Raw genomic sequence first — 13,995 nt, 5'->3', positions numbered from 1 at the left:
TGCCCCACGAGGGTGCCCTCCATGTCTGCACACCAGCCATCCTGCCATCATTTGCTGCAGAGCCAATGCCCACCACCCCTGAACCCACCACGCAGGAACCTCTCATCAGGAAAGCAATGCTGGCCCAGACCCCACGTGGACGTGCTCTTAGGGCCACGCCTCTTTAGCCTCTCGACCTGGAGCAGCCCATTGTGTCTCCCATCTCCACGTTGCAGACAGGTCTTGGGCTCCGATGGTCCTGTGTGACCAGACTCAGGAACGGTGCATTCCGTACCAGGGGACGCCGGAGCTGGCCTACCCCATGTGGATGAAGTTGACTTGGATCACCTGGACAGGTAGCTATCTCTCCCTTTTTTTTTTTTTGGTCACGCCGCGCGGCATGTGGGATCCTAGTTCCTCAACCAGGGATCGAACCTGCACCCCCTGCAGTGGAAGTGCAGAGTCTTAACCACTGGACTGCCAGCAAGTCCCTGTTTCTCCCTTTAAACTCGCCATTTCTCCTCGGCAACGAGAACAGTGAGGAGAACTTCTAGATCTTCCTCCTCCTCACACCTCCACCCACCCAGCAGCCTGAGCGGCACCCCTGGGATGCTGCCAGGTGTCACTCCTACCTTCACGCGCTGGCATTCCATAAGAGCTTTCTCTTCTCGACTTTTTTATTTATTTGTATTAATACGTGCTCACGGATTCCTGTTTTATTCAACTGGCTGTAACTGACTAGTATCTGTAGTTGTTTGGACGCTCACACCGTCCCAAACTTGGCGTGGGGGTCCCGTGGCACCTGGACAGGCCCCATGGCTCATGGGGGCCTCCTTGCTTTCTGGCACAACAGAGATTTCAGCTCCCTGCTGCACTGTTCCTGCCCAGCCCTGGAATCAGACACTTCTCTAAGGAGCCTGGTTCCTTCGGCGGAGGACGGCACTGAAGACTAGTATGCGTGTGCTCATTACCTCTAGAACATCACGCTTCTAGGCTGTTTCAGCGCAGAGCCAAAAGCCAGATGTACAGGTTCACGCACACAGAGATTTCTAAATCTGTACACTGTACAACTACAATATCTCCAATTCCAAGCCTTTTTCTGGGCCTTCCTCCTTCCGCATTTATAAACACCTCCTACACCGTGAGACACTGTTCCCACTGTCCTCAACACATTACCTGCTTGTTTGGTACAGCCCCACGGCCCTGCCACCCCTGCTCCTTGACGCCCTCTTGCTGTGTTTCCTCAGCTCCTGTCACCTCCTGTCACCTCCCTGGTCCACAGCACCAGGAAGGGAAGGTCCACGTGCTCTTCAGGGACAAAAATCTAGATTTTTTTTTAGCAGAACCCCATGTGTCCTGCCCTGAGGGACACAGGGACGCTGTCTGGGACAGGTGGATGTGGACACAAGTGTCGGGTCTGTGCAGGGACCTCCTCAGAGGATTGCAGCCTTGCCAGGGCCCAAACGACCAGGGGCCATGGCGCCTCTTCCTGCTCGCCAGGACGCGCGTTTCTCTGCAGAGCCTTCTCTGTACAACCTCGGCCTTCTGCCGTAGGGCACCTCAGGGTCAACCTCCCCTCTCCTCACGCTGTTTCTCTTGATCCTCTGGAGAAGCTGTATTGTGCCCCTTGCTAGGCTGCACTCAGTCCCTTGTGTTCCCTCAGCGCAGCGCTGCTTGCTAAAATCACACACCCTGGCGGCCCGATCTGGACCCAGGTAGGAGCAGGCCTCCGTCCGTGGCAGGCCACCCGCGGCGCTAGGGAGCTGCTTTCCCACACGAATGTCCCAAGGGCCACATCAGCCCTGAGCCAAGCTGGGTCAGGCTCAGTCTTGCACCAGGTTATAGAAGAACCTTGGCCACATTTATAGAAATTACATAGTTTTTTTTTCTGAAACACTGAAGGTTATGTAACAAATACTCCAGCTCCCTGGATTCTGGGTTTAACAGAAATCAGATAATTGCCTAAGGGTTTGGGAAGAGTAGCAAGGAGAGCAGGTGTGAAGGGCTGGTGGGGTCTGGTCTAGACCCGCCCGCTGAGCACGGGCAAGGGTGGGCTCAGATAGAGGGGCGGGGGCAGGGGCCTGGAGGGATGGGCCGTCCACACCAGGCAGGGTACTCCCACGGACAGGGCACTCCCTCAGACAAGTGCCTGGTGACCACACAGGGCTAATCAGCCTCTCCCGGCCTCACAGGATGGATTGCTGTGATCATCGGAAGCATGTTAGATACCCTCCACATTCCTTTTCAGGATGTTTCCAGCATTCTAAGCAAGCGATGCTGGAGTGGTTTTTGTCTGTAATTTATCAATGTGAATGTCACAAAATTTTCTGCAATCTTGTTCCCTTCCCTGGCCCCGAATGCCTGGGCAAGGGTCCCAGCCACAGACAGCGGAAATGCTGGAGGCACTGGTCACCGATGCTGGTTTCCTCCCTATCCCGTCACCGGACACTGTGTCACTGGTGGTCTCGGGGGCTGCACGGGAAGCCACTTTTTACCCGCTTGGAGTTTCTGAGGCACCGTCCAGGCCCCCAAGCTCAGCAAAGTAACTCTCATGTCCCGACACCCTCCCCACGGGCCACACTCTTTGTGGTGCAGGAACCACTTCTGGTTCCCAATGCCACCTCTGGCCGGGATCCCGTTACCCTCTAACCATCCAAACACAGTACGAGTAGATTCACAGTGTTTTAAATGACAGAACCTAGTAAACTAATGCTTGGTTCCACCTCTAAAAAGTCTGACCCCTCTCCAGGGCATCCCTGGGCCAGCTCCTTCCTCCCTGCTCTGCCCACAGCACAACCCCACCTCCATCCTCGTCCTTCTTTCATCTCCAGAGAATGTCCTTTTCTTCCCGTCTACCTAAATCCTGCTGTTTCTTTAATTAAATATGACAACTACCTGCTCTATCGATGAGAGGGTTTGACTGCCTTTCATTCCACTTCCTTCCACACCCATATAGCTCTCTTCTGAAGCTCTTTACCAGTGAGCCTGCAGCTTTACATCACATTGTGTATGTTCTGTTAGCTTCCTCACATATGATCCTATTTCTAGGAAGAACAAGAGATGCTTGAGAGTAGGGTGGTGATGCTGACTTTGAACATGCCCCAGAATGCACACGCAGACACTACAAAAACTTGATTTTTCTTATTGCTTGGCTTTGAGGTTATCATTAAGTAATAAGAACTGTACAATTTGTTACAGACAGACTTCTACTTTGAGATTAAACAAGGACAAGGAGTTAAAATCCACCGGGGATTTCTATACATAAGTAGGCTGGCCAACCAACATTAAGCATTCAGCATCACACACCTGGAAAATGCCGGTACCAGGGCCCCCCGGAACTCGAGCTGCTCTCCATCTCTAAATGGTGCCACCCTGCTACAAACTCGACCTCTCCTCCCATCTGTCAGGGCTTTTTTGGGTTTTTTTGTGGTACGCGGGCCTCTCACTGTTGTGGCCTCTCCCGCTGCGGAGCACAGGCTCCGGACGCGCAGGCTCAGCGGCCACGGCTCACGCGTCCAGCCTCTCCGCGGCATGTGGGATCTTCCCGGACCGGGGCACGAACCCATGTCCCCTGCATCGGCAGGCGGACTCTCAACCACTGCGCCACCAGGGAAGCCCCCCCATCTGTCAGTTTTACAATTCTTCCTTTAGGCTCACCCACATCTTTTCCTTAAGACTCTCTCCTCCTGTTCAGTGACAAAGCCTCTTTGTCCACCATGATATTGTACAAGACTAGCTTCTCCACAGGCGTGGTGACAATGAAAGCAATCTACTCCCCACCTAGCTCTGGTGGTCACAACTTGGAAGGAAGTATTATCTGTAACTGGGATTAATTTATTAATACTATGGCTACTCTTTCAAGATCCATTCAGAATATTTTGTTAAATTCCAGAAATATGAGGTCTGGGACGTGCCTAAGGCTGTGAGCCAGTCCGGGACCATCTGGCCTCAGGGCTGCCCCTGGCCGGCCCCCGTGGCCTTACCTTCTTTCCCTCGGTGTCCCCGCAGTAAAACTGCTCAGCTTTAGTCTTGCCCATCACCACGGGATCGGCAGCCTCCAGGTGGGAAGGGTTCGCCACCAGCGACAGGGTGATGTTCCTGTCGGTCACTCGGTTGATCCGCCGGTGATACATGCCCAGGTGGTACTTCACGTCTCCAGAACCCTGAAGGTACAAACAGTCGGTCTTTATCCTGGGCATGGAGATGCTTACTCTTCACAACAGCCCTGTCCTGTGTTATTTCTCCTCCCAGAACCCCCATTCCTGGAAGGATGGAAAGCCCTTCCCCAGAATGGCTCTACCTAGGGCACAGGGAGAAGGTCCCTCAACCAGAGGCGCACGTCCCAAACCCCAGCGGGGAGGACTGTGGGGGCTGCCAGGCCTCTGATCTCTCTTTTCTCCAGGAGGTCGGCCACCAGCCACCTCCTTTGCTAGTGGTATGGAGGATCCCAGGCCCAGGTGCTTCCACAGGAACAAGTGGAACCAGGGTCTGGTGTGGGTCGGAGCTATGCTAGTTTCTAAAAGAAATCAGGTGTCTCACCTCATCAGCTGCCTCCAGCTTTGAGTCGAACTGACAGAAAATCTGCTCCAGCTCCTTCCTGATGACGTTTGCAAGCACGTTCAGCCGCCCTCTGGTACACAGAGGAGCGAGCAGGGCCTGAGCTGTGTTCCGGGCAGCAGGCAATGCTGTTCTAGCCCCTTCCTCCCCCGATGGACAGGCAGTGCCTCGGTTTGCAGCCCGAGAGGAGCTGAGAGCAGAGCTGATGTGGGACACTCAGCCTCTGCTTGCCCGGCACCCAGGGCCACGATGAGGTGGGAGGAAGAAAGGTAGAAAACGGAGAAACACTGCCAGCCTGCGGCGAACGCTCCACCCTCAGCCTCCGCTGCCGCCTCAAGCTGAGGTCTCCGCTCCACGTCACCGAGCAGCCTTCCCTCTAGGTTAACCTCCCTCAGTGGAGATCCCGACAAGGGCATGAGGCCAAGATGCCTGCCTAAAACCACTATGGCCTTGAGTGTGACAGTGGCTACCGAGGGAGGGGGATACTGTGGCGATGGCTGTCCCGGGGCAGGGGTGCAAGTACGTTCCAGGCGAGCCAGCCTCCTTGCTTGCCTAGTGCCCCACCCCGTGCTCTGGAAGCATGAGGGGCAGCCAGGTACCTGTGCGGCATCCCCATGATCACGTAGTCCACTCCGTTCTCACTTGACTTGTCAATGATGGTCTTGAGGGCAGGAATCAGCACCTCACAGCCTTCGAGACCAAAGCGCTTCTCAGATGACCACTTCCGCTGCAGGAACTCCTCAAACCTGGACGGGAACCAAGCCACTCTGAAGAGCCAAGTCACCAGGGCCAACCTTGCTCTCGTGGGGCTGTGGCCACACTCCAAACCCACCCACCCCTGTCAACAGGCTGTGCCACACTGACGGGACCAGTGCAGCCCCGTACCTGGTGGAGCGCACGAGCCGGGCCAGGAGGGTCCGCTTCTCCTCGCTGGTGAACTGCATGACCCCAGGCGTCTCAAATTTCTGCCGGATCCACTGGCACTGCTCCAGGTCATTGATGAACATGAACTCCACCCCAATGTGCCGGCAGTACGCCATCTGGTGTTCACACACACACACGGGATCAAGGGGGTGTCCCCCCAGCTGTGTTGACTGCCCACTCAGCCAGAAGGCTGGCAGGCACAGGTGGCCCTCCCTTTCAAATGCAACAGAGCCAGCTGTGACCTGGGGCACCAAGTCTGAGCCCACAACCTCCTCTCACTCCGAACCTGGCCATGAAATACTTCCTCCACAGAGTACAGGGCCCAATAGGCACGGAGGGGACAGTGAGAACCACTAAGCCAAGACATGCTCCCTTCATGGCGGGAGGACAGAAGCACCAGCCCAGGGACGGGGAAGCTCCTGGGGAAGACAGGTTCTCTGACCTCAAGGTCAGACTGTGCCCACCACCCTGGGAAAGAAAGGCCCTGTGCTGCCGGTGGATATCACAGCTCAGTGGCCACTTAAGTTAAGAAGGCTTTTATTGATTTATTTTTAAAAATTAATTAATTAATTAATTTATGGCTGTGTTGGGTCTTCGTTGTTGCACGTGGGCTTTCTCTAGCTGAGGCGAGCTGGGGCTACTCTTCGTTGCAGTGTGCGGGCTTCTCGTTGTGGTGGCTTCCCTTGTTGCGGAGCACGGGCTCTGGGCACGCGGGCTCAGTAGTTGTGGCTCACGGGCTCTAGAGCACAGGCTCAGTAGTTGTGGCGCATGGGCTTAGCTGCTCTGCAGCATGTGGGATCTTCCCGGACCAGGGCTCAAACCCATGTCCCCTGCATTGGCAGGTGGATTCTCAACCACTGCTTTTAGGAATTTAAAAAGCAATGCCCTGGTGTGACAATAATTTTTTAAAATCAATTTATATATATATATGTATATGTGTATGTATATGTATGTATATATATATATATATATATATATATATAAAGGCCACGCTGCACATCTTATGGGATCTCAGTTCCCTGACCAGGGATCAAACCTGGGCCATGGTAGTGATACCGCTGAATCCTAACCACTAGGACACCAGGGAACTCCCGACAATAAGTTTTAGAGCCCACAAATGCCTTTCAACGTCTTCGCAGCAGCCATGCTGACCAAGCACTTAGAAGGCCAGGTTCTGCTTGGTGGTTCTGTCTGTGACCCCCTTTGGTTTTCACAACAGACATGGAAACTGGCTGGCACAGTGCAGGGTGAGGATGCACCTGGGATCCCAGTGGTGGGTCCAGATGTGACACCAGAGCAGGGTGGGCACCTCTGCATGTTAATTCTATGATAATGACACAAAGGGACATTTGTCTGAACTCAAAATAATGGCCAACCACAACGCGCTCGCTATCATCCTAGCCAAGAGGAGGAAAACCTTGCCTAGGGACAAAAAGAGGAAATGGAGCTGGGAAAGACCTTGGTGTTTAAGGTATTTTCATTAACTCCAAAACTATATTTCCCTGATGACACCTCATGTGATAAACTGGGAACTTTTAAACTGGATGCACAAGAAGCCCAGGGATGGGGGGTGCTGGCCTGCCTTCCCTGACTTCAGAGCCAGCACGAGTCACCACTTCCACCGGAGCTGTACAGTGACAGTGTCCTGATCTGCTGAGCCACAGAAGAAAGTGTATTTCTGCACAAACACATTTGAGAAAACATGGCCCAGCCACAGCGTCTGTTAACATGAACCTTGAACCTTCCTCCCTCAGCTTAAAAAAGGGTGCATCTTCCCTGGGACCCAAAGTCTGAGTTGTAAGCCTAGCAGAGAGGAGAGGAAGGGGTGGGGAGAGAGGGGAGGGGAAGGGGAGAGGGGAGGGGAGGGGAAGAGAATGAAGGAAGGGAAAGGGGGAGAGGAGGGGGAGAGGAGGGGGAGGGAGGAAGTGGGGCAGGAGGAGGAGGGGAGGGGGAGGGGCTCCCTCCTTGAGCTGTGGAGGCAGGAGAACACGCCCGGGCTCCTTATGTCCATTACTGAACAATTAAAGGCTCAAAGGAAACAATCAGGTCAAAAACAGTATGTCTCCATTATTATCAGCATGAATTTAGCTATTAACTTGGACACATAGTTACTGGGCCCCTGGATCATAGTTTGTTTTTCCTGTTCTTGGCTCAATCCCCAGGAGAAAAGGGCAGGGGGTTTTAGGTGCCGATTCTTAGCTTCTCTCTCTAGTGAGCCGTTAGGAAGCCAAGAAATTGCACTCGCTCTAAGTATTCAAAGAATTTCAAGTTGATTATTATGTCACGGGACCAAGAACATACTTAAATTCTGTCAGCTCACACAGCCGCCCAGTGCATGCACACGTCACATGTAAACATACCTAACCCACCATCATCGGGTGAGTTTACACAAATATCTGTAAACAACGAGAAGGGGAATTCCGAACTGGGACAAGTCAGAATCGTAGGCTCTCTTGGAAGAGCCCTGGACGTGGGGCCCTCTGGGGACAGGAGGCGCTATGGCTGGGACCCCTGGAGTCCAGGTCCAAGTGTCCACAACAGCCCAACTCCTGGGTTCTGGCACTGGATGAAATGAGATCCGTGCACGGCTCTCTGCCCCTTTCAAATGCTGGATCAGTACAACCTGGGGCTCGAGCAGTCGCTTGCAAACACAGCTGCGTATCCCTATCTCTGGGAGATTTGTAAAAATGCACACTTCCAGGCTCCAAAACCAGAGCTGACTCAGTTGGTCGTAGGTGGGCCAGGAATCTCCCCAGGCGCTCCTATTCAAGTTGGCTTGGGAATGACACCCTTTATTTACCAAATGCTTTAGGACACATTTTTAAAAGTTGGAAGCAGAGCCTACATTTTGTTATGGTTGATTGTAAAAATAAAAAAACATGGATTTTCATCAACAAAATAGCAAAAAACAAAACAATTCCCTTTCCCTTATGTTAAAAAAAAAAAATAGGGGGCCTCCCTGGTGGCGCAGTGGTTGAGAGTCCGCCTGCCGATGCAGGGGATACGGGTTCGTGCCCCGGTCTGGGAGGATCCCATATGCCGCGGGGTGGCTGGGCCCGTGAGCCATGGCCGCTGGGCCTGCGCATCCGGAGCCTGTGCTCCGCAGCGGGAGAGGCCACAACAGTGAGAGGCCCGCATACCGCAAAAAGAAAAAAAAAAAAAAAAAAAAAAAAAAAATAGGATCAAGAGAAAAACAACCTAGTCTGGAGGCCTCCTGCCAACACAAGTTTTTAGCAAGTCCACTGGAGTTTTCTGGAAACGACTTGTGTTTTCTTACCTCCAGGCGCCGGATGATCTCCCGCAGTGGAAGGGCCGACTCCTGTCCGCCGATGAACGTGGTGGTGGGCAGGTGGAAGACCTTGTCCAGGTCAGACTCGTCCAGGCCGTAGAACCCTACGGGGGTGAGGAGAGACGGGCACAGCCATACGGGGGCCACAGTTTAGGAAAAGGGGGAGGGACTCCCCAGGGGAGAGAAAAAAGAAGAACAAAATCATAAAAACCTCTGTTATGTACAAAAATAAACACTATATTACAGCCAGAAACACAAACTTTAGCAACAAACAGAAGCTGAGTATATTACTGGCATCACAGGTAAAGGAGAATAAATTCACATGAGGCATATATTAGTCCAGTGCACCAATTATTCATAATTTAGAGAAAAATGTATTTCAAGGTCCCACAGACACAAAGCAATTTAGGTTTGAAAAGGCACTGGGTAAGTCAATCAGAAAGCAAATGAAAAATAGTTAAGGAGAGAATTCAAGTAGAAAATGAGGAACTGGACTAGACTAGGTCACATATGTCTTAATGGTGATGGCATTTGTATGTGGTGAGTGGAAGCTAGGAGACTGAGAAGTGAGGGACAGTCACCAAGAAGCCCAGTGGCCTGCGGGAGAGCTGCCAGGCAGCAGGGCAGAGGCTTCCACAGCCACCTCTGATGAAGGACGGCACCGTCTCCTGGAAGACCTCCAACTGCACATAAAGACCCATCCTCCAGACAACGCTCGTAAGTCACAGATCTGATTATTGCTCTCCCCAGTCCAATACCGACACGTATTTACTGACTAATTGCTAAGGAACCGACTATCACTGACTCATCACTGCCATTTGCTGAGCACCACGTGCAAGGTGCCTCCTCATCTGAAAGCGTATTTCAAACTGACAAACACGTGATGGAGTGGAGGGGCTCTTTCCAGGGCATTATGCGCTTGTTTCATGTTGCAGTAATTATCAAAGGGGAAGGGACTTGGAGGAAAACTGTCCAGTGACACTCTAAGTTAGGCTCCCACCCACAAGATATTGGTTGGAGTGAGGCAAGGTGCAGTTCACAATCTCAGACGCCAGGATGAAATGTGAAACGAGCACCCACAGTCTCTAACACCTGACTGTGCAAGATCAGACAGTCTCCCATTTCCTGGCCTAATTAAGTGTAAATAAGAGAGGGCCCAGTAAGGGACCCAAGCAGTTGCTCGCAAACACAGCTGTGTATCCAAATCTCTAGGGAATTTGGGAGATTTGTAAAATGCACATTTCCAGGCTCCAATGCCAGGACTTGACTCAACTGGTCACGGATGGGCCATGAACATCCCTGGAAGATCCTATTCAAGCTGGCTTGGGAACGACAGCTTTTATTTATCTAATGCTCTAGGATACTTTTTTTTTTTAAGTTTTAAAAGCATATGGTTTTTCAACCTCTTTTTGTTTTATTAAAACAAAAGCAACCTGGCTTTTTTTCACCGTGGGGTGGTGGTGGTGATGGTAGAGTGGCTTGGTTAAGCTATGCACCCGTTTCCTGCTGTTGTTCTATCAAGGATGAGGATGGGCCATCACGTGGGCCTGATAAAGCATGGTTCTGGCCCTTCACAGCCCAGCTCTCAGTGTTTATGGAGGAAAACCAGAGTTATCTGGGGGACACTTTTCCTAGTTCATGGGAACACTCAGCAGTGGGGGCTCAGGGAACCGGGGTATCCAAAGAGTGCACACTCTGTTGGGAACAGTTTGAACATTTTGATTGTGGAGTTAACCAATGACCTGTGTGTCCCAGAGGAGAATGTGGGCTTGTCATGACCTTTCAGCATGAAGAGCCCTTGGCCTCACCATATGTGTGATTTTTCATTTCCATCACCAGGAACTGATCATTCTTGGGCTCTACTACTGAACTTCAAAACTGCTGGCCTGGCTTCTTAGTTCTTCACAGTCATTTGAGAACTTAAATCTACAGACGCCTGGGAAGGTAGTATAGACATATTCCTACCTATTCCCCCACCAAGTGCAACTAAAAACCCCAGATATCATATATAAAACAAATGTAAGATGACGCCAAAGGGTGGAGAAAAAAGCCAACCAGCCAAGGAGGTCCCTGGGTTTCCTTTTGGGCTCCCATATCCCAGACTTGGAGCAAAGAATGTGGAAACTTCTACAGGTGTAGACAGAAAAAGCCCCAACAAAAGCTGCTCTCTTTAAAGGACCAGGAGAAAGGCAGCCTCGCAGGACAGAAAACTTTTAGACTGTAACTGCTTTGCTCCACCCAAACATACGGAACACACTGCAGCCCCATCAACACCCTTGTCAGGCTGCAGTGCACTCTGACCTCTGACCCCACCCAAAGGTTTCAAAGTAGGCCCAAGAGGAAGCCCAAACTTTCATTCTCTCTGGGAGGTAATGCACTAGCCCACTCCCCCACCCTAATGTCAACAGAGACTTTGGGGCCCAGAATGTCCATCTCCACCGGGGAGTAACTAGGTGGGCCCCTCCCTACCAGAGCAATGTTCAGAGGAGCCTTGCTATAACAAAGATTTCAACGAGATCCCATCTCACAATACCCAAAACCCTGGTTTCAATATAAAGAAAAATAAAAAATAAAAAATATATATAATATAAAATATAAAAAAAAGAAAATATTAAAAAAAGGAAAAATCACTTATAACAAGAACTAGGAATACGTCAGATTGAACGAGAAAAGATAATCAATAGACACTAACACCAAAATGACACAGATAGGGCTTCTCTGGTGGCGCAGTGGTTGAGAGTCCGCCTGCCAATGCAGGGGATGCGGGTTCGTGCCCCGGTCCGGGAGGATCCCACATGTTGCGGAGCGGCTGGGCCCGTGAGCCATGGCTGCTGGGCCTGCACGTCTGGAGCCTGTGCTCCGCAACGGGAGAGGCCACAACAGTGAGAGGCCCACGTACCGCAAAAAAAAAAAAAAAAAAAATGACACAGATGTTAGAATTACCTAAGATTCTCAAGAAGCCATTATCAAATGATTTCAGTGAGCAATTAAAACATGAGAGAGACATGAAAAAAAAAATTAAGTCTCAGCAAAGACATAGAAAGTCTCTGCAAAAAATTAAGATACAAAGAAGCACCACATGGGAAATTTTGAAACTGCAAAATATAATAACCCAAATTAAAACTTAGTAAATGGGCTCAATGGCACTATCAGAGGACAGAGGATCAGTGAACTTAAAGGGAGAACAACAGAGATAAACCAACCTGAAGAATACAGAGAAAACAGGTTGGGGGGAAAAAAGGGAAGGGGCTTCCCTGGTGGCACAGTGGTTGAGAATCTGCCTGCTAATGCAGGGGACACGGGTTCGAGCTATGGTCTGGGAAGATCCCACATGCCGCAGAGCAACTAGGCCCGTAAGCCACAACTACTGAGCCTGCGTGTCTGGAGCCTGTGCTCCGCAACAAGAGAGGCCACGACAGTGAGAGGCCTGCGCACCACGATGAAGAGTGGCCCCCGCTTGCCACAACTAGAGAAAGCCCTTGCACAGAAACGAAGACCCAACACAGCCAAAAATAAAAATAAATAAATTAAAAGAAGGCTCAACATTTAAAAAAAAAAAGGGGAAGAAAGTCCTAGGGACATGTGATGCTGTAACAAAAGATCTCACAGTTGTATTGATGAATCCCGGAGGGAGAAAAGAAAGCGGGAGGCTGGAAACTTCCCAAATATGGCAAAAGACTTACCCCACAGACTCAAGAAGCTCAGTGAACTCACAGAATAAAGCCAAAGAAATCCATGTCAAAATACGTTACAATTAAACTTCTGAATTTAAAGAGAGAAAAAATCTTGAAAGCAGCCAGAATATAGTGACACTTTGCCTAGAGGGCAAAACAACTCAAATAACAGTGGATTTCTCAACAGAGGACAAAACAACTCAAATAATAGTGGATTTCTCAACAGAAGCCATGGAGACCAGAAGGAAGTAGCACCACACTTACCAAGAGCTGAAAGAAAAGAACTGTTTCCCCAGAATCCTATATACAGTGATAATATCCTATAGGAATGGAGGAGAAATCAAAACATTTTCAGATGAAGAGAACTAAGAGAATCTGTCACCCTAAATGAATGGCTAAAAGAAGTTGTAAACAGAAAGGAAATGATACCAGAAGGAATCAGACAGGAGGAAGGAAGAAAGAACATGAAACTAAAAAATACAGGTAAATAAAAGACTTTCCTTCTCCTCGTGGGTCTTCTAAATTATGTTTGATGATCGAAGCAAAATTTGTAATATTTATCTGATGCAGTTCTAAACATATGTAGAGGAAATATTTAAGATAATTATATATTTTACATGGAGAGAATGAAGGGATGTAAAGGGAGGTAAGTACACTTCACTTGAACTGATAAAATGATGACACCATTAGATTGTGATAAATTATGTAGTGACATAACACCTAAACAGCCACTAAAAAGGCTAAAAACCACGAAAAACACAAAGAGAGATGATCAAAATGACTATATATAAATAAAAATGGAATTTTAAAGTATAGGTTTAAAAACCTAGAGGAAGTCAGGAAAAAGAAAGCAGAGAAATGAATAGGGACAAACAAAATGAAGGATAAAATGGTAGACTTAAGCCCTAACATATCAATAGTTACATTAAATATAAATGGTCTAAATATACTATTTAAATGACAGAGATGGATGGAGTGGATTAAAAAAGCAGGACCCAACTATATGCTTGACTTCAAATACAGTGATTTAGGCAGATTGAAAGTAAAAGGATGGAAGAAGATATGTCACGTAAAACATGTCCAACAAAAGCAGGAGTAGCTATATTATCATCAGATAAAGTATACATTAGAGCAAAGAAAATTACTAGAGACAGAGAGGGACATTGTATGATAAAAAGATCAATCCACCCAGAAGACATAGCAATCCTAAATGTGTGTGCACCAAACAACAGAGATGCAAAATTTGTGAAAAAAACACAACAACCGAGGACTGAAAAGAAAAATAGACAAACCCACAGTTTGTCTGGAGACTTCAAAGCCCTTCACTCAATAATTGACTAAAAAAGTAGATAGAAAGTTGCCAAAGATATACAAAGACTCTACAACTGACAGGATCTAATGGACATTTATAGAACACTTCACCAAACAACAGCAGAGTATGCATTCTTTCCAAATGTCCATGGAACATATGCCAATTCAGACAATATAGTGGGCCATAAAAACACCTCAACTAATTTAGCAGAACTGAGGGACTTCCCTGGTGGTCCAGTGGTTAAGCATCTGCCTTCCAAT

General features: G+C 49.4%; 1 protein-coding gene across 1 annotated transcript in view; it reads right to left on the bottom strand.

The window, feature by feature from the left end:
- Positions 1 to 13,995, bottom strand: part of OGDH (oxoglutarate dehydrogenase) — a 74,772-nt gene that overhangs the window by 19,251 nt on the left and 41,526 nt on the right. Inside the window, exons 5-9 of the mRNA XM_082632844.1 lie at positions 8,738 to 8,853; positions 5,422 to 5,576; positions 5,136 to 5,282; positions 4,519 to 4,609; positions 3,963 to 4,142 (exon numbers count right to left, since the gene is read on the bottom strand). Coding sequence (XP_082488970.1) covers positions 3,963 to 4,142; positions 4,519 to 4,609; positions 5,136 to 5,282; positions 5,422 to 5,576; positions 8,738 to 8,853 — 689 coding nt within the window. The remainder of the gene's footprint in view (positions 1 to 3,962; positions 4,143 to 4,518; positions 4,610 to 5,135; positions 5,283 to 5,421; positions 5,577 to 8,737; positions 8,854 to 13,995) is intronic.

Source organism: Mesoplodon mirus (assembly GCF_964341445.2).
Source record: "Mesoplodon mirus genome assembly, chromosome: 9".
Lineage (NCBI taxonomy): Eukaryota > Metazoa > Chordata > Mammalia > Artiodactyla > Ziphiidae > Mesoplodon > Mesoplodon mirus.
The sequence above is the reverse complement of the archived record's forward strand: the minus strand, read 5'-3'. Positions and strand labels throughout refer to the sequence as shown.